Genomic DNA, 21,100 nt, shown 5'->3' on the forward strand with positions numbered 1-21,100 from the left:
TATTAGCTGAATTTTTGCTTTTGTTTTTTGAGTAATATAATTACTTGAATGTTCCTAGTAGTTAATTATAGTTTTTAAAACCCATTATCTTTTCTCAAATGTATGAATAGCATTAATATATTTAACAAGTAATACTTCAAATTGAAATTAATATTTTATTGACACAATTATAAGAATTAGCAATCAAATGTTTTTATTCCTTAAAATACTGAAGGAAGAATCTGATCTAGGAAGTATTTACTGCTATAATAAATATATAAATTAGTATTTAAATAGTTAATTTTTTATATAATATTACATACAATACTGTTCTTTTATAAAATATAAAAAATAAATCTGAGTGAAAACATGTTAATTCAGAAAGAAATTATAGTAGCCAAAATGCTTACAATATTTTTAAGAACAGTAGCATAAAACATTAATAGCAGTTGAAATGAGAAGTTGAAGCTTCTTTCATAGTTTTTCAATAGTAGATAATTATCTTGTTCCCACCTTTATTCCATCTTTCTCAATGATAAAGGTAGTTTGGCCATCTGCTAAAGGCTGGTCAGTATCATTGTCAATCACATTACTAATTAACCATGGAAAATTTGTCTGCTTCACACAGTCGCTTAGATTATCTACCCCAAAATCTATAAAATATTTTCATTCAACAAAATAGACACATTTCATAAAATTAGCTATAGCACTCTATTTTGTTCCAAAATTTAAGAAAATGCAAAACTATAAAAATAAAATCAAATTTTAAATAAGTCTGTATAGAAGTATAAAAGTGTTCTGCCTAAGCAGTGTATTTTTTAAAGTATTCAAATAATAAAATATAAAACTATGTTGGCTGAAAATGTAAAACTTAGCAGCGAGGATTTATTTAAATACATTAAGGGTAAACAGAATGTTAAGAAGGGAATAGGATCCTTGAGGGATGATAAAGGAAGACTTGAATCTAAAGGTTATGAGATGTATTGAATTTTACTTGTTCTTAAGTTTTTAATAACAAAGATTTAAGCAGCATTCCATTTCTTGAACAGTTAATGGATAGAAACAGATCAAACAAGATACCTGCATTAATTCTGAGTTGGTTAAGAAAAATATTAGGAAGTTTAAAGAATGATAAGGCTCCTGGACCAGATAATATTTCCCTAAGTGCTTTGAAGGAGGATAAGAATTAGATATGTAAAACACTTGCTAATATTTCTTATCAGTCCTTGAACAGAGGGCAGGTACCAGATAATTGGAAGTTACATAATATAATTCTTCTAAAAAGTACTTCCCTCCCTGACAAGATTAGCTATTTTCATTCATTGCTGCCCTCTATATTTGAACCTTTTCTTTATGCATGCCACAATCCTTCTGTTCTCTCCCATTAGAATCAAGTGATTCCAACATGTCTCTCACGTAAATCATCATGCATCACCTCTCCATCAATAGGAACATACTACACTCATGTGGGACATGTGACTCCCTCTATGCACTTCTCCTGAACTATCACTTCAAAATTTGGCAGAATATGGAAACACCAGAAGATTGTGAGAAGGAAGGGTGATCAAAGGGAAGTACCTATCATAAATACATTTTCAGTACAGGAAAATTATAATCTCCAATATGGTACTTCCCTCCTTTCACAAGATTAGCTAAAATCCCACACTGATTAGAAGGAGAAATTAGTTTTAAAGAGGAACAGACATACCACCCAAAAGCATTTGAAGGAAACCTCTGCAGATGAAAGAATCTGATCAGAAGACCTGAAGAGGGTAACTGCATCACTTCTGCATCAAAGAAGGTCGGAACGTTGTTCGCTCCTCTACGTAAAATATTTTCTCAACCCAAATGAGCCATTTTTACATATATATTTCTCTATAAGTGGGTTTTCTCAACATCACTGTTATTGTAACTCAATCCCACAACAAGAAAAGTGGGTAAACAAGGATACTCCCCTCAGTGTAGAACACCTAGGGCATGGCAGACTGTACACAGAAAATCAACTACATCCAAAATCTCCTCACAGGGTACCAACATCCACTCAAGGGTAGGATGAAGATCATAAAGGTTCCACCTCAAACTTAGCTCTAAACTATCAATCTAGGATCTTAAGATCCAGTGCCATAAGGCTATCTATTGCATGCATTTAATTTCCTCAACCATAAAAAAGGATGAGATCATCCAAATGGCAAAAGCATCTTGTTAAGAAAATGGAGAGAATGAGGAATAACCAAGAACAGAGCTAAAACAACCCTACTTACCACTGCTGTGACCCATGATATAAATGGAGGAAGTTGAGGGAGGAAGATGACAACCTGAAACCTATGTGAGAACTTATGTTGCTTGGTTCACTCTAAATCCAAAGCCTGTCCATGTGGTAATGACATATATACGTGAGGGTAGGATGAGAGCTCCCAATCAAAGGGGTGAATTGCATACTGATGTCTCACTCCAATGTACTGTTATTGCAAATTGAAGTACATTATGTCATCTACACTAGTTAAACACCACCGTCCCACTCTGCACTGAATGGTTATAGCCATCTTTGTGTGGAACCCATTCAGGAAGGTGCCTTCACAGCCAATCATTCCAACAGCTTTGAAGTGGTAAGGGCTCTCATGCTCTACTAGAAGAAAGGGAAAGGTGAGAATATAATGGAGAGTTCAGAGAAATGTCATCTACTAAGACAGGACAATGGGTTATCAAAAAAACTCTATTTTGAAAAGCAGACCATAATAATTTATTCAATTAAGGTATGGCAGGGATGTTCAGCTAACCCATTCTGCTTTACCAAGAAGTACATGGGTGGTACAGTCTAGAATGGGTAACTTATGAAGCAAAGATTGTGATTTCTTCATCTACAAGTGACATGGCCATGTAAGATAAAGGGCAACATACAGTCTAGAATGCCCATTCTGGTAACTTATAAAGCAAAGCCATGTAAGATAAAGTGATTTCTTCATCTACAAGTGACCTTTTAAAATACCTTATCTCAACAGTGAGTACTACAAAGCCATGTAAGATAAAGTGCAAGGCAACATGGTTGTACAGTATGGATTTAATGCCCATTCTGTGGGATATACTCACTTGGGATACAAAAGACAATCCATGAACAGATTGGAAGCAGCTGAAACATGGCATGCAATAAGATGAATGTAATGTGTAAGGCTCCAGTATAGGAGATCCAACTTCCAAGAACAAAAATCTCCTAGAAATATGGGGAATGGGTTCACTGCAACAGCGATTTCTGAATTACTTCTAACCAATGCTGGTTTTTCATAGGATCTTGAAAAGGAAGAAAAGAAACTGGGAAGGAGAAACCAGAGGTTCAATAATGTATGGGACTATATTAATTAAAAACATATCTCCAAAATGAAGCCATATGTAAACCATAAGAGAAGTCAAGGGTAAATGGGGCTAAGCCACATGGCACCATAACAACCTAGAAGGTCCCACCAACAAATTAAACTACATATTTAATGACAGAGCCAAAAACAAGACATAGGCTAAAGTGTAGGAGAGAAGGACAAAGGTATATCAAAAACAAACCCAGCAAGATTTCTGTAGAAAGCCTAGTAAGGAAGTGCATGTAAGAAGGATACCTTAAGAGGTTGTTAATGGGAAGATATAAGCAAGAATATTGGAGAGGGAAGAAACCAAAGAGTTTGGTAAGATTTTTTAAGTAAAAAAAAGAAAGAGGTGAATAAGAAATGGATAACAAGAATAAAACATTACAAACCCAAGATATAAAATCCATGAAGACTAAATTATGCCTAGGATTCTCCCCAGGTTGAAAATGGGAATGATCGGCAAACTCTGGAGGAGAAAAAGATGATCAAAGTGTCATCACCAATCAGCAAAGGCTCAACATTTTTCATAGGAGTCTTAATAATATCTGGGGATAAAGGTTCGACTATGTTCAAGCTCCTGTTGTATACAACTCAATAAATTTATTGTCAGGTTGTCTGCACCTGCAGCCTGAGGAAAACTCTGGTCATTGATGTAACCATCCAAAGTGGTAAAGTGAACTTCAGAATCACTGCAGAAAAAATTTTACCCAATTCAAGTGCAGAAATAAAGCAACTTAAACAAACTTATAAATATGAATATAAGAATCAGGTACAATAAATCAAATTAAGGTGAAAAAATAACCACTTCATGAGAAAAACAAAGTCAGAAATGCAAAAATAAACAAACAAGTGAACATATTTGAACTAAAATGATGTGCAATGAAAAGTGGTAGTTCAGGAGAGGCACACAGAGGGAGTCACATGATGATTTATAATTTGGAATCACTTGATTCCAATAGGGGGGAGCAGAAGGCTTGTGGCATACACACACAAAAAAATGTTTGCATAACTAACCTTGTGAGAGGAGAAAAGCACCATATCGGACAATATGGATTGAAGTGTTTTGCCTAAATAGCATATTAAAAAAAATTTTAAAAAATGACACCATGTTTTTAAATAATTTTGTGTCATCCATAGATTGAAGCAGAAAACAATGTTTTTCAGTATGTCGATATAACTGTCAAAATGTGTAAGCAATGGAGTAAAGAATAATATTTTGAATAAAGTTATAAACTTTCAAATATTTAAATACTAGCATTTATCTCAGAACAAAATAACATTATATACATTATAAGCAGTTTTCTTCATAAAGATTATACAGATAATGAAGAGTAACAAAGTTAGTACACACAACAGTTGAAGCAGAAACAAAGTCTCCTTAAATCTAATGAGTACATTATAGTAAACCTAAACAGAAACTTTAGACAAGCAAACAAATAAGTTGAGTTAATCTGTATATATGTACTAACCCAGCAATGTACTACATAAGATAATGCTTGGGCTATTATGAAGAATAAGTTAACAAACCAAAGTCATGATTTCCAAAAACAGCACAATGGACACCAAAAGCATTGAGGGAAGGTATCATTTGTTCTCCCTTGGTGAAGGTGCTCACTGAAAGTTTACAAAACAAGAAGTATTACAGAAGTGATAAAGCTAACTTATAAAGTGTTTTTTTCCAAGGTATATTTAAAGTTATAAACATTAGTTCAACAATTTTTTTTTAAAATATCAAACCTGAGGTTGTAATGAATTGCTTCAACCTATTATCAAATGTTATTTTTGAAAACCTTAACTTCAAGTTATAAGCATATTTCTTAACTATTACTTGACAGCAAATAAAAGCTTTATCTCAACTACTTAAATTTATCAAGCAGATAGTTAATAAAAACATTATAATATACTATTTCAAAGCACTTATAAAACTTCAAAGCTTGTACTAGCTTCATATTTCTTAACTAAAACCAGTGTGATATGCTAATTTTATGTTAAGCAAAATTTCAAAACCCAATGGAATAAAGAGAGGGTCTTCTCATTCTAACTACAGAGTGACAAAATGCAAGAAAATTAACCCTTTACTTTCCTAAAATATACCATTCCAATATAAAATAATGTGAAGTTCAAATTCTAATCAGAAGATAGTATGCTCAAATATGATTTGATAAACGTAAGTTTGAGTAAACCTTGACTTTTTTCTAGTCCAGCATAGGTTTATAGGGTTAGACAAATCCTGGGAGCAAGGTTGCTATAATGACTAAACATTTTATAGTGGCACCTAGTACTTTCTACCATTTTATTCATACATAGGGCTGTGCTAAATAGAATTTGAATGTAGAACAGTTCTAGAATCTATTTTTGCATTCTTTGAGTCCTATATTGAACGTTTTTCTAGGATTTTAACAGCATGTTCAGCACTTCTTCATGTTTTTTTTTAAAAAAGGCACTACAATTGCACAACACATTAATAATTTCACATCATTTTATTTTTCATCTTTCTTCCATTTCAACCAATCAATGAGCATGTAGACTAATATGGGACCAAAGATAGTTAGTTCAAGCAATACTAGCAAAGTGGTTGTTAATATCATGTGACTGTTAACATTCACTCATTACTGTGAAAGTAATGAAATATATGTAGCCCTCATTTCCTAGTATAAACAGTAGTTAAGTTTGGTTAGGCACATCTGGTTCCTGAGTTTTTAAGCTGGATTTCCTAGAATTAAAAATATTTGTCAAAGTCTAGTATAGCAACAAAGAATAAAACAAAAGCAGACACTGTATCAACACTTATAAGAAATACATCGTTTTGTTCAGTTTTCTGTAGAAGTAAAAGAATTCTATACTTATGAAACCAAAACTAATGGAAAATATAAACTATGTTCCATATTATAATGTTTATTATTTATATTTATAGTTTTTGTCTTCTCATATAGCAACAATGTTCACATACATTTTAACCTTATGAGACTGAGGAAAAATACGTTTGACACCATATTAATCTTGGCAGTGTTTTCACAAGCATTAGAGTTTATTTCAGATTTAGGTTAGTGAAACAGAAGGCCTGTCGCATCAAATATATTACACTTGTATGATAATTGTACTCAGAAACCAATTTATTATCAAATTAATGACTTGAAAGTAAAAACATCCCTATATTTATGTTCATTAATACTTAAAGATTTTATAATTTTCAGAGTACTTTAATCAAGCATCTAGAACCAGAAAGTCATAACAAGTGCTCAGGCTGTAATAATCTGTCTATACTAACAAAAACATAAAACAATATGTTCCTATAAGTGATTTAGATAGGTTATAATTTACTAACACTTGTCTTTCTGATTTACTTCATGTTCAACACATTAAAACCTACCTAAACATATTAACAATCTCTGAAGCACTTGACAGAGATTAAAAAATAACTCAGGTGTGCTTATGTTAACTATCCATGTTTTTTCAACTGATTTTTCCTTCTACATTTAATCTTCAGTCAACAAAGTATCACATTAAATCAACAACAAAAGCACCTATTACTGCTGATAAGTATCATGATGGCCATTTTTAGTTTTGTTATCTTATCATTTTCAGTACAAAAATCTGAAAATTTTCTTTCCTTCTTTCCCAGGTAAGGACAAGATCTTAACGAAATGTAGCGTTTTTTGATAGGTCAGATACAACAACAAAAATTATGAAACACAGCTACTAAAAAATAAACTAGCAATACATTTTTAATTTTCTACTTATCAGAAACTTGCCAAAAACCACAAGAAGCAGCTGATAAAAAGCAGGTTAAAAGTATTTTCACTTATCTAAATATTAGCACTTTTTTAAAGCTCTCCTCTATGTCCACCCTTCAATGATTTCTTTTATTTACTTTTTTGAAAAAACTTCTTAATAGTAACAAACAAGTAATTTATTTACAATATTTTATTTTTTTGAATAAATTATATAAAAAAATCCTGAAGTATTACATTCATGACATGTTAGAGGTGACAGTCTTATGCCCACAAAACATCTATTAGATACTGGTAACAAATCATAATACCCTCCTTTCAAGACTCACGGCTTTGGACAATGTATATTATTTTCCATTACAAGATGTTTTTATATAATTACTATAACTGATCTATTCCTACATAAAGTTCTTACACTAACAGGTGTGGTAAAAGTTAATTTGCTACACAAAACTATTTTGGAAATACCATGAAGTAAAACAAAAGCAGCTCCTATGTAAAGCAACTATAAAATAGGTAATTCCTGTTCAAACAAACCTATCTGAATATAAAATAGTAATCAATTTTGTAAAGTTGGTTCCTCCCTAGATTTTCAAAAATTGAAGTATGAATACAACAACTTTAAAATACCCTTATTGATTTTAGATTGTACAAACCAAGTTTCTAGCTTCTTGGAAGATATGACATTGTAGTGTACGACCTCAGTAAAACATGCATCTCTTACTTTGCTAAGTTCTTACTGACTTCAAACATTTGGTTTGTAATGAGATAATGTTAATCCCTTTTTAGTTATAGATTATGCAAACAACTAGTGCACACTATCTTCACCAGAATCTTAATGTAGCTATCTGCATATTTTATTTTCTATACAATACCTTTAACAACATATGAAAGCCAAAATAACTGATAAAACAGAAACTTTCCATTTCATACTAGTCTCATTGCTTATGACAATTAGCATCTCTTTTAGTTACATAAAAGGTTAAAGTATCTTAAGATACTTTATCTCACTTATAAAATCAAGTAATTAATAAAATGTCTCTTATTATCAAGTATTACTCTCAACCTATTAAAAGAGTATCATTATATTTTACCCATTAGTTTTAGAAACTAACACAATTACATTTCACATTATATGTTTACAGATTGTACTCCCCATTTTACCTGCAAAAACTGAAATTCACTTACTAAATGATGGAGCAAATATGTCACCACTAAAAAGTATCAGAGGATCCAAGTCACTGAAGCTCTTGAGAGCATGACAAAATCTTGCTGCTCCTGCAGCAGGTTCTTGGGGCTGAGATTCGACATTGTAGCAATCGTTGAAATGAAGAATGGTCACAACAGTTTCCTCTGCTGGCATGGCCGTTTATGGAATGTCTTCACAGCAACTGCAGCAGCAGTTAGCCTCAAATAATGTTTGCTAGAATGAAAGAAAAATATGATTCTATATTTAGTAATCTGTATACATGTTAGAAAGCCATTTCATAAAACCAGTCCAAAATTTGCAAAACAGGTACTTCCATATAATAATGAAATTCACTCAAACCACTTTATTACATGTAGTTTTACAGATATTTCAAGTATCTGTAAACAGTGTGATACAGGCTGTGCTTTCAGCTGTGTCAACTTTGTTAGTTTTATTATTTAAATCTTATAGGTCAGTAGAGAACTTTCTTCTCTTAGAAGTTAAGCATCTTATAAAGAACACATAATTTCCTAAACTGACAAAGGCATATCTATTTTTTCCTTTAAAATACAAAACTATATTCAAAATTTAAACATTTTAATCTCATTAGACTGTTTTATATTTCACATTCACTATTTTTTTTAATGTGTAATATGCAAATTTCTTACCGCACTGCTTCTCTGTATACTGTTTTGTCAATTTCTGTTAAAAGTATCTAACAGTGTACAATGAATGTTTGTTTTATATATATTCCACACACACATACTCAACTTGTGATTTGACAATAAAGCTTAAAACCATGTACAAATATGTAGCTCTGCAAAAAATTTGCCATTTCTCAATACATGTTATACAAAGACTTTTCTTTACAACCACTTTTGAGCAATAACAGCATTTTCTTTGTTTACTTACACACTGAACAATTACCACGTGATGATAAAAGGCAATCAAAGTTCATGTAACATAAGTTCAGGTTACTTGTTATCTACAGTATAAACAAGAAAAGGAACCTATTAATTGGATTTTCAAAATGTCTGTTTCAACAAATTGTCCAATGGATTACTTACCTAAGGTTGATAAACCTTATCATAAGCAAAATATTTATTAAGTATACAAACACTTCTTTCTGTAAACAATTTAAAAAATGGTTACACAAAAACAACTAGACATTTTGGAAGCACATATATGTTTTTATTATCTTAAAAAAATTAACTTCACTTATGCTTGTTAACTGTAGTTTATGTTAGTTACTTGTCTGAGTGCAGGTTGATAATTTTAAGCCTGCATTCTGTTCTGTAATTTGTTCTTAGCATAATTATTACACAAAAAGTTATAAGAATGCATGGATTAAAGTTTCCCCACTAAATGTGGATCACTGACCCAGTTTGTCCCTAAAGCTAGATATTAATTTCCTGTTAGATTTACTCAAGATTTATGACTCCATGTTTGACACTTTAACATTTGAACTCAACAGAATAGCAAACTGTTTCACTCTTACTTCTTTTTACTAACAATCAGTTTCAGTAATAAGTAGAAGGTAATGTTTTTAACTTATAAATATTAAAAAAACTTCAAGTTCTCATTAACATTTGATATATTCTAATTGTCCATCACCTCTTTCACAGTTTTCAAAACATTAGAAAAGTTATATGGTATATTGACAGATTATTTCACTAAAATCAAGGGTAACACAAGACATGAACAATATAATAAAAAACTTAATTAGCCGTTATCATATAACTTTACATCTTGCATAAATTCTGGAGAAAAGAAAAGAAAAAAAGACTTAACATAAGTACATAAATAACATGACAGTAGCCACTTACACCAAACCTAACAATGTAATGAGGTATATATATATATATATAAATAATTTTACATTAAAAGGGAGCCACTGGCTTACTCTGATACTGCTAAAGACAACATAAATATTAGGATATTTATTTCTTGACTTTTATGCCTTTGCTAGTATTATATTTATATAAATATTACAACTAACAGTTTTGCATCATACTTACATGAAAAGATGGTGATCTGTCTCCCGTGATCTACAAGCATACAGGCTACAATGTTAAAGTGTCCAATTCTACACCTTAGTTCTGACATCCTGTAGGAAAGGTGTACCACTCAGACTCACCTACTGAGTCACCATGACTGGTCAACATCTGATAATGTTAAGGGGGATGGAAATTCTTAGTGTTATTGTTCTCCTAACCATGCTGCATAGTTTTTAATGCAAGATAAGTGGAAAACAACACTTAGTTGAAAGTAGGCAGCATGAATTATACATAACTCATTTAAGTTAAGCATAAACTTTTGCAGTATACTGTGACTCAGAAAATTATTTTCAGCAACTTCTGATATAATCACTAAATCTTAAATTAGGTGACACTACATTACAGCAAAAACTGTATTGAAATATAGCTTTTTAATACAAGAAGTAAGGAAATTCAAAACATGCTAAAACTATCCACATAAAACACATGTTTAACTTAATAAAATTACCTTCAACTCTAGATAAAGGTCATTTAACTAAAATATTAACCAGGTTTTAAGAATTAACACCTTTCCTCAACCTAACTTAGATTACAAAAGGTAATGTATAAATGTGTTCTTCATTTAAATGTTTCAAAGAAAATTAAAACTTAGTATTAACAGCTCCACATTTTCTTTAAATATGAGAATTATTAAACCTAAGAAAGAAATTCAGAACTGCAGATTAAACTTTAAATGCATCAGAATATCTATTTCTAAAAGTATAATTTAATACATTAAAAAATTAAAATATCCAATCAAGAACTTTATAATTTTATATTAATTTTGCAGTGATACTTTGAAAAATAATGTTTAAAGAAAAATACAATTCTAAGTGCAATGTATAAATGTATATTCACTGGAAGGAAAAACCAAAGTACAAAAATATAAATTAAAAAATTTGTAAGAATATAAAACTTAAATTACATCTTAGAATAACATTTTTTTATTGGTTTGCAAAGCTTTAAAATAATTAAACAAAGGAAAATTCTTTATTTGTATTAATATATGATATACTTTTAAGTTCTTTCTACATAAATAAAATAACCAATAAAATTTTGTTATTATACAAGCCTCTTGTGCCATAAGTAAAAATAATAATATAAATATAACATCTATTTTTTAACAAATTATTTAAAAATGTCTTTCACTGACACAAAAATCTCAATGTCGAAGAATTTCAATGAATAAAATAATTTATGTTTGTAATATGAAATAAGAAACAGAAAATCCCAAGTTTCATCACTATTATTGTTCTTCAAGTCTTAATCCTGAGTACACATAAAAGTTTTACCCTCTAGAGTATGATCCCACAAATAAACCATAAAAATTATAAAATATGTAAACTTCTTATAAACTCACTGTAGTGTTATTTTATACACATAGTTGAGAATATATATTACAGGTACTTTCCATCTATACAACATTTGAAAATAACACTACAGTTAGAAAAAGTATCATATTAGATTGTGTTTTACATAATTAGTGATTTGTTATTATTTAAATGTTTTATTAAATCACATCTCACATTTGTAGTGTGTAAATATCTGAGTTTTCTTCATATATATATAAAAAACGTGTATTGTATTTTATAAATGAAAACAAGATTATAACACAGTATACTACAGGGTGTTCTGAATGTCACTGTGCACTTATATATTTATTAAGAGACATGTTTCAATATAGAATACAGGAGGTAAATATGAATGACAATTATAAACAATGTTGAAAGTGACCCCCATTGGCATCAATACAGGCCTGGATCCTTCTTATTTTGTTTCTAAACACTGCTATTAGTTGCTGGCTTGAAATAGACTGAATAAAATATAATTACAAAACTGCACAGTGACTTTCTGAACACTCTGTACTTTCTCAGTCATGGTGCTGTATTAACTGAAAAAAAACACCAAAAAACCTCATCAAATAAATCCTTTTTTATATGCTGTTACTAAATCTGTAAAGATGGCTAGCAAAATATAATAGTAACATATATTTCTCCCTGTAATGTCATATTTTCAACAAACATGTGAAATTTCTTCTTTCAAGAAAAATATCCAACTCACAAACAACAAGGTTTATGACATAAAAACACCATGGTATTCAAAGATGATTGTTTTCAACACTTTGCATGTGATTTGGAAATTTCATGGCAAATTAAACAATTTATTGTTGTTGTTTTTTTCTTGTAAAATCTACTTAATTAGATAGTATGAGTATGCCAACATTTATGAAACAAGTCTCATAAATATGTCCAAGTCAGGTCATTACCAAAATGTTATATATGTACAAGTTGTTTGTTAGATGCATCTGATTTATAATACTTTCTCCCTTATTCACCAAAATCCACCTAATTAACTTTAAAACAGTTTTTAAATACTATTTCCAGACACTTGCCTTTAAAAGGCCATCTATAGCAAAAGTGTTTGTTCAGACATTCAAAGTCAAATGCGACCACTTGCTGATTATATGTCCTGAAATGTGTACTATTAATCTTCTAATAGTTTCTAGTTATTAGGCAAATGTGTGTAAAAAAGATGTAGTGTACAACAGTGGTCAGTTTATTGAAATCCTTCATTATAATTATTATAATGCACTTGAACACTTACTACTGTCTGTTATATCTATTGTAGTTAGAAACTAGAAACTATTAGAAGATTAATAACCATCATGAAGGATTTCAATAAATTGACCACTGTTGTACACATTTTTTTACATACATTTGCCCAATGATTTCCCACAGTGTAACTGGAATATGCCATTCATTTCTGAAAATGTCTCAAAAACCATGAAAATCTAGCAGAAAAATATTCAAAGTTTTTCTTCTAATGCATCTATTTTTGAAATTCAGTTCAATATTTTAAATAAAAAGCAGCAATTCCATATGTCATACAATAAACTTACTACCACACCATCTAAAACTGCTAAACATTTTCATTTTGGGGTAACTCTAGGCTAGTTCACATTATCTTATCAAAAGTAAGACCAATTGCTATTTTTAACAACAAGAATTAAATTTCAATCTCACAAACTATTTTTTTCTTCGATCACATAACTATTTGCAACAGAAGAAAGATTTTTTTGTCCTCACAAAATGCCCATTTTCATTGAATTATGTTCATGAATGATTTATTTCATAAATGCTGCTAGTACCTGATATATTTGCTACCTCATGAATGACTTGATGTATGTATCCAAACAGAAATATAAAACAGACTGTCATGTGATGCTATAATCCTTTGTAAGGTAATAATATCCATAAAAGCTTATTTCTTCAGTCTGTCCTGTCAATAAGATATATGCACATGTGAAAGCTTTATTGTACATACTAAAGACTTGACAAACTATTTTGTTATAGTAGCCAGGCTTTGAAAGAATGTAGTTAGTGACAGAAACAACGTACACAAATGCAAGTTTTTTAAAGTTAACAATATATTTTAGGGGAAAAGACAATTTCATATATTTAACATTCTTTAATGTATTATCAAACATTTGAAAAAGTTGGTAATAATCAAAAATTCACTAAAATATACTCTGGTACTCACTTAAGCTTTAGCTATTATAGTAAGAATAAGAATCTAACTTGTTAATACTCACTCAATATATTAGTAAAAGTACTCACTATTATGACTGCAGAGGTGCTTTTTTTAATCTTTAGAACAAATAGCTTCCTAGACATGTATATTTTCATACTTCAGATATTACCTTAGTGGCAGATTTAAGGTTGTGTGGGCCCAAGGACCAATAATTTATTTGAACCCTACATCCCATGTAATTTTATACAGAATAAAATTATCAATGGGACTCTATTAAGACCATGGGCCTTGGGGCTGAGCCTCCTCTAGCCTCTACCTAAATATGCCACTGCATTACCTAAAATTTGAAATTGTTCTTTAATTTATAGAGATCAATAATTTATTGAACTAAAAAGTTTTTAAATATTATCCTTGATAACCTAAAATTACTGTTTTCTCTGAACATTATCAACTGTTAAAACAGTTATTGTGCAATTATATCCAACTGACATTAATACAAACATTTATAGAAGTTATTTTACATTATACACAAATGATTTTTATGCCTAGTTTAGAATTATATCCAATCAACTTTTTGCTCTGGTTATTTTAAAATTATAACTAAACAACTGTAATGTGGTCATTTGATAATTTTAACCAATTTTTTTTTTACAAATCTTTGTTGTGGTTATTTTAGATTTATCTACTAAACATTTCTGTACAAATACAAGGTATTTATTAGTTTTTTTTTATGTTAACAGTCATATACGAATAACAGAGGTAACAAACATTTATATTTGAAATAACTTCTAGGCTATTAAAGTTCAGCATACCTGAGAAAGAGAACATTCTGTTTACTGGTACATTAATAATCTATTTCTATTTAATCCGTAAACAGCAGGAATGTGGTAAGTAGTGACATCAGTTGATGACACTTAAAGGTTAATAGGAAGTACACTGTGAGGCTGTAACAGGTTTGGCTAGATAAATATCTTCTGGAACCATTTAATTTTTGACCTTGGAATTTGATAAAAACCAGTTAATCACTATATTTAGTATACTACCAGTTTAGGAACAACCTTGGATACTGTTATACAATAATAAGAGGAGGTAAAATCAAATTTATTGTTACATAGTTTTCTCTACTACAAACAAATCCTTTAAATAGGTTGAACAATTTACTGATTCACCTAACTACATCTTTCCTCTTTTTTTCCTTCCTAGTTGGAAAAAATTCGTTTTGATTGATTAGGCCATTAAATCCTGTATGAACATGGCACTTAAGTTTTAAAACACAAAACTTGGAAAAAAGCCTACAGTGTCACACATTCATTTTTTTTCTTTCTGGATGCTTCCTTTGTTAATTTCACAAATTTACTTGTATCTAATACTTTAGTTTTGAAACTTTCTAACAGATATCTTTGTTAGAGGTCAGTTAACCTACACTCTCATTTGAAAATGTAACATAACACAAGGAATGGATTACTTAGCTTTTTCCATACATGTATTATTTCTTGAAGTTTAATAGCAGATTCTTTTTTATGTTGCATATCTACTTTATCATTTTTTGAACTTTTTACAATGTGAATGTTAGGTCATAAATTCCCTTCATTTTTCTATTTTTTTCTTCTGGTCACTGATAAAGCAAAGAGTAACATATATAGAAATTAACATATCTCATAGTGTATACTAATTATATTTATAGATCTGATGATCCATGACTAATACATTATCTGATTGATATTAATCTATAAAATTCAAAACATGAAAAATAATATATACAAAAGACTGATATGAAATAAACTGTAATCACAAGCTAATTATGCAATGATCTAATTTAATGTGACATTAATATTTCATATTTAGTACACATGTATGGTTATAAACTGATTGGACAAGAATTACAGGTAGCAATCTTCCCATGGTCTGATAAGACACTAAACTGTTGAAAAAACTTAAGTCAAGTTGCCATTTGGAATAATTGGACCATGCACTAATCTATAAATGTATCATGTGATGATCAATGTAATCTTCTGCAGCAGTAAACTGTATTCACACAGTAATCACTGAATTGATGTTGGAAGCAAGATGAATATTGACTTTTTACATTATCTGCAGTCATCATTAAAATAGTATTCAAAACACAATAAATAATGGCTTTCAAAATATCTGCTATTTTTGTATAAACACAGCCATAAAACCTATTATGCAGTGATCAATGAATTGGTAAAAAAATAAACCTATAATGAATAAGTATTTTTTAGTTTATCTGATAAGTGATAACAATTATACCAAATTTATTATGGAAGGATCATTTAACTAGTGTCAAATTAATAACGAATAATAATTTTTCAATTATCTGATGTAGTAATATAAATAACTGAAATGGTGTTAAAATAACAATTATTCTAATTATCTGGTAATGTAATAATCACAACTCTTAACACCATTTTAAACCTACCACCAAATTGAAGTCACAAGTTCATTGAAGAGAGTGCGTTTTTCTTCATATTATCTGACAATAAACAAAAGATAAATTACAAAAGTAGTGAGCTTTCATACTCTGATCACTTGCTAAAGAAGTAAACTAGAGACCTACTACGCAGTGATCATCATCTGGTATGGTATTTTTAAAGTACTAAACTACTAACACTCAAAAACTTAATACACTGTGTCCTATGCAACATGTTGTGCAATGCTAAAGTTGTGTGAAAAAGCTATTAATCAATAATACTTAGATCATTTGATGTTGTACAAACTGTAATTGCAAAAGTGTTCTTTAGACCATTTGATATAGTACAAAGCTTTCATTATATGAGCCACTGCTTAGGCCACATTTGGAGTATTGCATTTTGTCTTTGGCTCCTTACTTCAGAAAAGGGTTCAAGGGAGAGTTACTAGAATGGTGCCTGAAAAAGAGGGTTGTCATACAGAGAGAGGTTAAGATGTCTCAGATTGTTTTCTATTGAAAAAAAGAATGGTTAATGGGTTCTGATTGAGATGTAAAGGGAATTGATAGTGTTGATACACTATCATTGTTCACACTTAACAGTAACAAAGTAAAATTGCAGAACAAAATACATATATTTTGACAGCTATGACAGTTTTATTATTCTAACAGGGTGGTTGGTCTTTGGAAGGGGCTGCCTTCAGATGTTATAGAGCCAGTAGGTTTAAGTGAGTTAATTAATGTACTGTAGTGTCAGTTCACTGCTCACTCGATTTATCACTACAGTTTAACATAACATAATGTTTTGGAACAATGTGGGACCTATTAGTTTATCCCCTAAAGTACACTAAAACTATTAAATAAATTAATTAAAAACATGAAAACCCTTAAAGCCATCCCTTATCATTCATAGAGTTTTCAAGCTTTCTCTTAACTCCTATAATAACAAATGATTTGTAAATAATCTGTTAAAAAATTTAATAAACCTGTTATATATGATAATATAATGTGATTATTTTGTTAGCACTGATCTCTACAAAGTTTAATATGGTGTTTATACCAGCTATACAATGATCCTTCCATCACATGACATGATATTAATATGTGTATGGTTGTTACAAATATATTAAGCTGTAAAACTAGCACAAAATTCAATGAAAACAGTATTAGTGTGAGCTAGTTTAACACAGTTACTTTAATATAGGCTAAAAGTTTATAAGAAGATAGGTTATAAAAGACTAAGTTATGATAATTTCACAGTTCTATCTAAATAACATTTGAAGGAAATTAATGGTGCAATTTTATGCCTGGTTGACTATCAGGAATGTTCAAACTTGTCTGTATTTCCTATAAACATAAATCAGAAGCAGATCAAGAATTTGCAAAATGAGGATCCACATGAATCCTCAGAGAATCTGAGAGGGTGATCCCCTCTCTGAGAAGTTAAAGAATTTTTTTTACTTCAAAATCTAAGTCCAATTCCTGAAACTTTCCATTGATTTTTGCCAGCTACTCTCACTTGCAAATTTACAATAAGAAATCAAAATGACCTATATTTTCTGCTACCATTTGAACATCTTTCTCTTAATTTGTGAACCTGATTGTTAAAATCAGGTTCTTGAAGTGACCCTCAGAATCAAGTTGTATCATGTGCTGATGAAAAAGACCCTTCAGAGATGTGTAGTATGTTTTTAACTGATCATAATATTTTGGAAAAAAGGAACCTTTATGGCTACTTTCAACATTTTACACATTACAAAAGGTCCAGGATCCCTTTCCATACAGTAAAAGAATCATACATGATCCCATAAAATATTTAAGGATATCTACTGCTTTTATATCTATTTTTCTCTTTATTTCTGCTTAGTATTTTACTGTTTCCTTCAATTTTATGTTTTGCATTGGAAAGAAAGGAGATCTTAACCCTTTGGATCTGCTACTGATGAATATTACCAAACAATGTAGCTATAAAAAAAAAAAACAGTTCAGTTCTTTCTTCATACAAACAAAAAATACTGGAAAGAACAAATACGAGAAAGGACTCAACAATATGATTTCTAAAAATACTTTCTTGTAACTTTAAAATCCTTTCTTTACGAGTTTTCGGCCCTTTAATAATTTTTGAAAATACACAAACTAAATAACCATATCATTGGTGAGAAAACTATACTACATAATGACTTAAATATACATAAATAATATCAAACTTTAGACTAAGTCTGAATAAACAAGCTGCTTCATCTAACAAATTAAACGGATACTTTTTTATATCCTATCAAGAGTTGTTTCGAATTATGAAGCATTTTTTACTATACATTTCTCACTTTGATTTGTAATGATGTGATTTTCACACGTTATTTACAATTTAGTAAAAAAAAACGCATGAAACGTTAGAATGTAAATCTTATTTACAAAACTCTTATAATTAGAAATATACTTTAAATAAATTTGTTTTACTCATAAGTAATAAAGTAATACTTTATTTACTGATTATTCTCTAATATATTTAGCCTAATACGATAATATTATGATTTATTTACCACAATTCTGCGCAACCAGCCGATTACCTTTGCAGACTGAAGTAGGCCAATGATTATAATTTTTTTAATGTTGTTAATATAGACAGATTCTGTTAAAGCTACTAATTCTCTATATCTCCTTGTTCACCGTCAACAGTAATTACGAGGGAAAACATTTTTTTCTTCTTTCACGTTAGTTACACAGCGACGCAAAAGGTTATGTCAAGTGCAACTATTATATAATTATAAATCTATATTACGTTTTCATTACACAATAGTCAGTAGTTAGAGTATCTGTCTGTTGGACTAGCGAGGTAAAAAACGTTTTCATTTGTTTAATTAACTTAATAAACATTAACAGTGCTGTACAAATAAGTACAGATGCCAATATTGAAGAAAAAAGACATACCGTTTTCAAAAATGTTATTAATATGAAGTTAGATGGAGGCTCCACTCTACTTTCCTTCGTACCACTGTGTCAAGTTTGCTGTTGATTGATCAACAAATATAGAATGTATAAGGAATAGAAATATACATTGACGTTTAATTATAGAGACGATGGGGATCCGGCCCCTTCATGACCTTTCTCATATCATCATATATTACTGTGTCAAGTTTGATGCTGATTGATCAAGAAATGTGAAAACGTATAAAAAACATATATTTTTTACCGAACACACACATATGATAGTCCAAAAACTATTGAATCCGGTACAACAATCATTCTGTTATTTCTAACTCAAAACATAAGAGTAATTATGTTCATAGTACTAACAAATAACTATAATAATTACTATTATTACCGTCGCCGTTATTTATTATTTCCATTATTAACATTACTACTACAACTGTTTCGACTGCACTAAAAACTTCACCGTTAAGATGTTTATTTGGTTGTTTTATTGTTTTCGTCCACTAGCTCCAACTGAGAGTAACAGGTGTTTTTGTATGGTTGTTAAACTGTTGTCTAAACTTGTTAATATTCTGGTGTTTTATGCAGGAATTTCATTAACATGTGGGCCCGGCATGGCCAAGCGTGTTAAGGCGTGCGACTCGTAATCCAAAAGTCGCGGGTTCGAATCCCGGTCGCACCAAACATGCTCGCCCTTTCAGCCGTGGGGACGATATAATGTTACGGTCAATCCCACTATTCGTTGGTAAAAGAGTAGCCCAAGAGTTGGCGGTGAGTGGTGATGACTAGCTGCCTTCCCTCTAGTCTTACGCTGCTAAATTAGGGACGGCTAGCACAGATAGCCCTCGAGTAGCTTTACGCGAAATTCAAAACAAACAAACAAACAAACATTAACATGTAATATTTCTTTAGCACATACTTCGTTGTTTACGAAACAACTACCGAGCCACCAACTTTGGTTCGTATAGCTAGTAATTTTCCATACAGATAATCTTTTCTAAAGAAGTGCTTCTGAGTAGACGTTTAGGTTTCGTTTCAGCGAATCAAACGAAAGAGCCTTCTGCGACGACTCATAAACTGAAGTGAATCACATGCTCAAACTGCTCGTCGTTTAACATAACTTTTAATTTTCATTCAGCCTTTGCAAAGCCGAAAGCAGCTGCAGAAACCTGAAAAAGTCGCTAGATGTCGCTATTTAGACATTCCACAGGTGTCAAAAATGTCAACAAAATCTCTATGGAGTTCAATAAAAATAAAATAGAACAAACATCTATATACTTATATAGAAATTACACACACACATATAGGACGGAAAATTTTCGTTACAATGAGAAGAAACTAATGAAATAATGCATTATGTAATTTCTGGATTGACTAGTTCACTGAACACTTAAAATAAGTTTAGTTTGGTTGTTTTTTTTTTTTTTTGGAATTTCGCACAAAGCTACTCGAGGGCTATCTGTGCTAGCCGTCCCTAATTTAGTAGTGTAAGACTAGAGGGAAGGCAGCTAGTCATCACCACCCACCACCAACTCGTGGGCTACTCTTTTACCAACGAATAGTGGGATTGACCGTACATTATAACGCCCCCACGGCTGGGAGGGCGAGCATGTTTGGCGCGACTCGGGCGCGAACCCGCGACCCTCAGATTATGAAGCGCACGCCTTAACGCGCTAGGCGATGCCAGGCCATTTAGTTTGGAAACAACTTAAATGAGTATTAAAGAAAAAAACAACTGTATTACAAACGTAAAACGTTTCAACAAGCCTGTAATGAATTTTATAATAAAATTTATTTTACAACCCAATCAGTCCGTCTCTAAAAAGTGGGTTTCTCATCAATAAGTTTTTATACTGTAAGTCACGTTCCAACAGCCGTTTGTCACAACGTTTTCAAGGGTATACCTAAAACTCCTTAATGTCCTT

At 30.7% G+C, this 21,100-nt stretch overlaps 1 protein-coding gene across 15 annotated transcripts in view; it reads right to left on the reverse strand.

Annotated features, from left to right (window-relative positions):
* LOC143250878 (5'-nucleotidase-like) overlaps nt 1-20,204 on the reverse strand; it is a 71,364-nt gene extending 51,160 nt beyond the window's left edge. Inside the window, exons 1-7 of one of the 15 annotated variants that reach the window (XM_076502017.1) lie at nt 19,173-20,204; nt 16,257-16,310; nt 10,268-10,414; nt 9,162-9,234; nt 8,249-8,483; nt 4,857-4,943; nt 493-632 (exon numbers count right to left, since the gene is read on the reverse strand). In XM_076502017.1, coding sequence (XP_076358132.1) covers nt 493-632; nt 4,857-4,943; nt 8,249-8,423 — 402 coding nt within the window. In that variant the 5' untranslated portion in view covers nt 8,424-8,483; nt 9,162-9,234; nt 10,268-10,414; nt 16,257-16,310; nt 19,173-20,204. Of the gene's footprint in view, nt 1-492; nt 633-4,856; nt 4,944-8,248; nt 8,484-8,917; nt 9,127-9,161; nt 9,235-10,267; nt 10,415-16,256; nt 16,311-18,784; nt 19,075-19,172 lie in introns of those variants that run through there. The other 14 variants (XM_076502030.1, XM_076502019.1, XM_076502014.1 and 11 more) reach the window with 14 other exon arrangements.
* Between the last annotated feature and the right edge of the window lie 896 nt (nt 20,205-21,100).

Source organism: Tachypleus tridentatus, chromosome 5 (genome assembly GCF_004210375.1).
Source record: "Tachypleus tridentatus isolate NWPU-2018 chromosome 5, ASM421037v1, whole genome shotgun sequence".
In the NCBI taxonomy this organism is placed as follows: domain Eukaryota; kingdom Metazoa; phylum Arthropoda; class Merostomata; order Xiphosura; family Limulidae; genus Tachypleus; species Tachypleus tridentatus.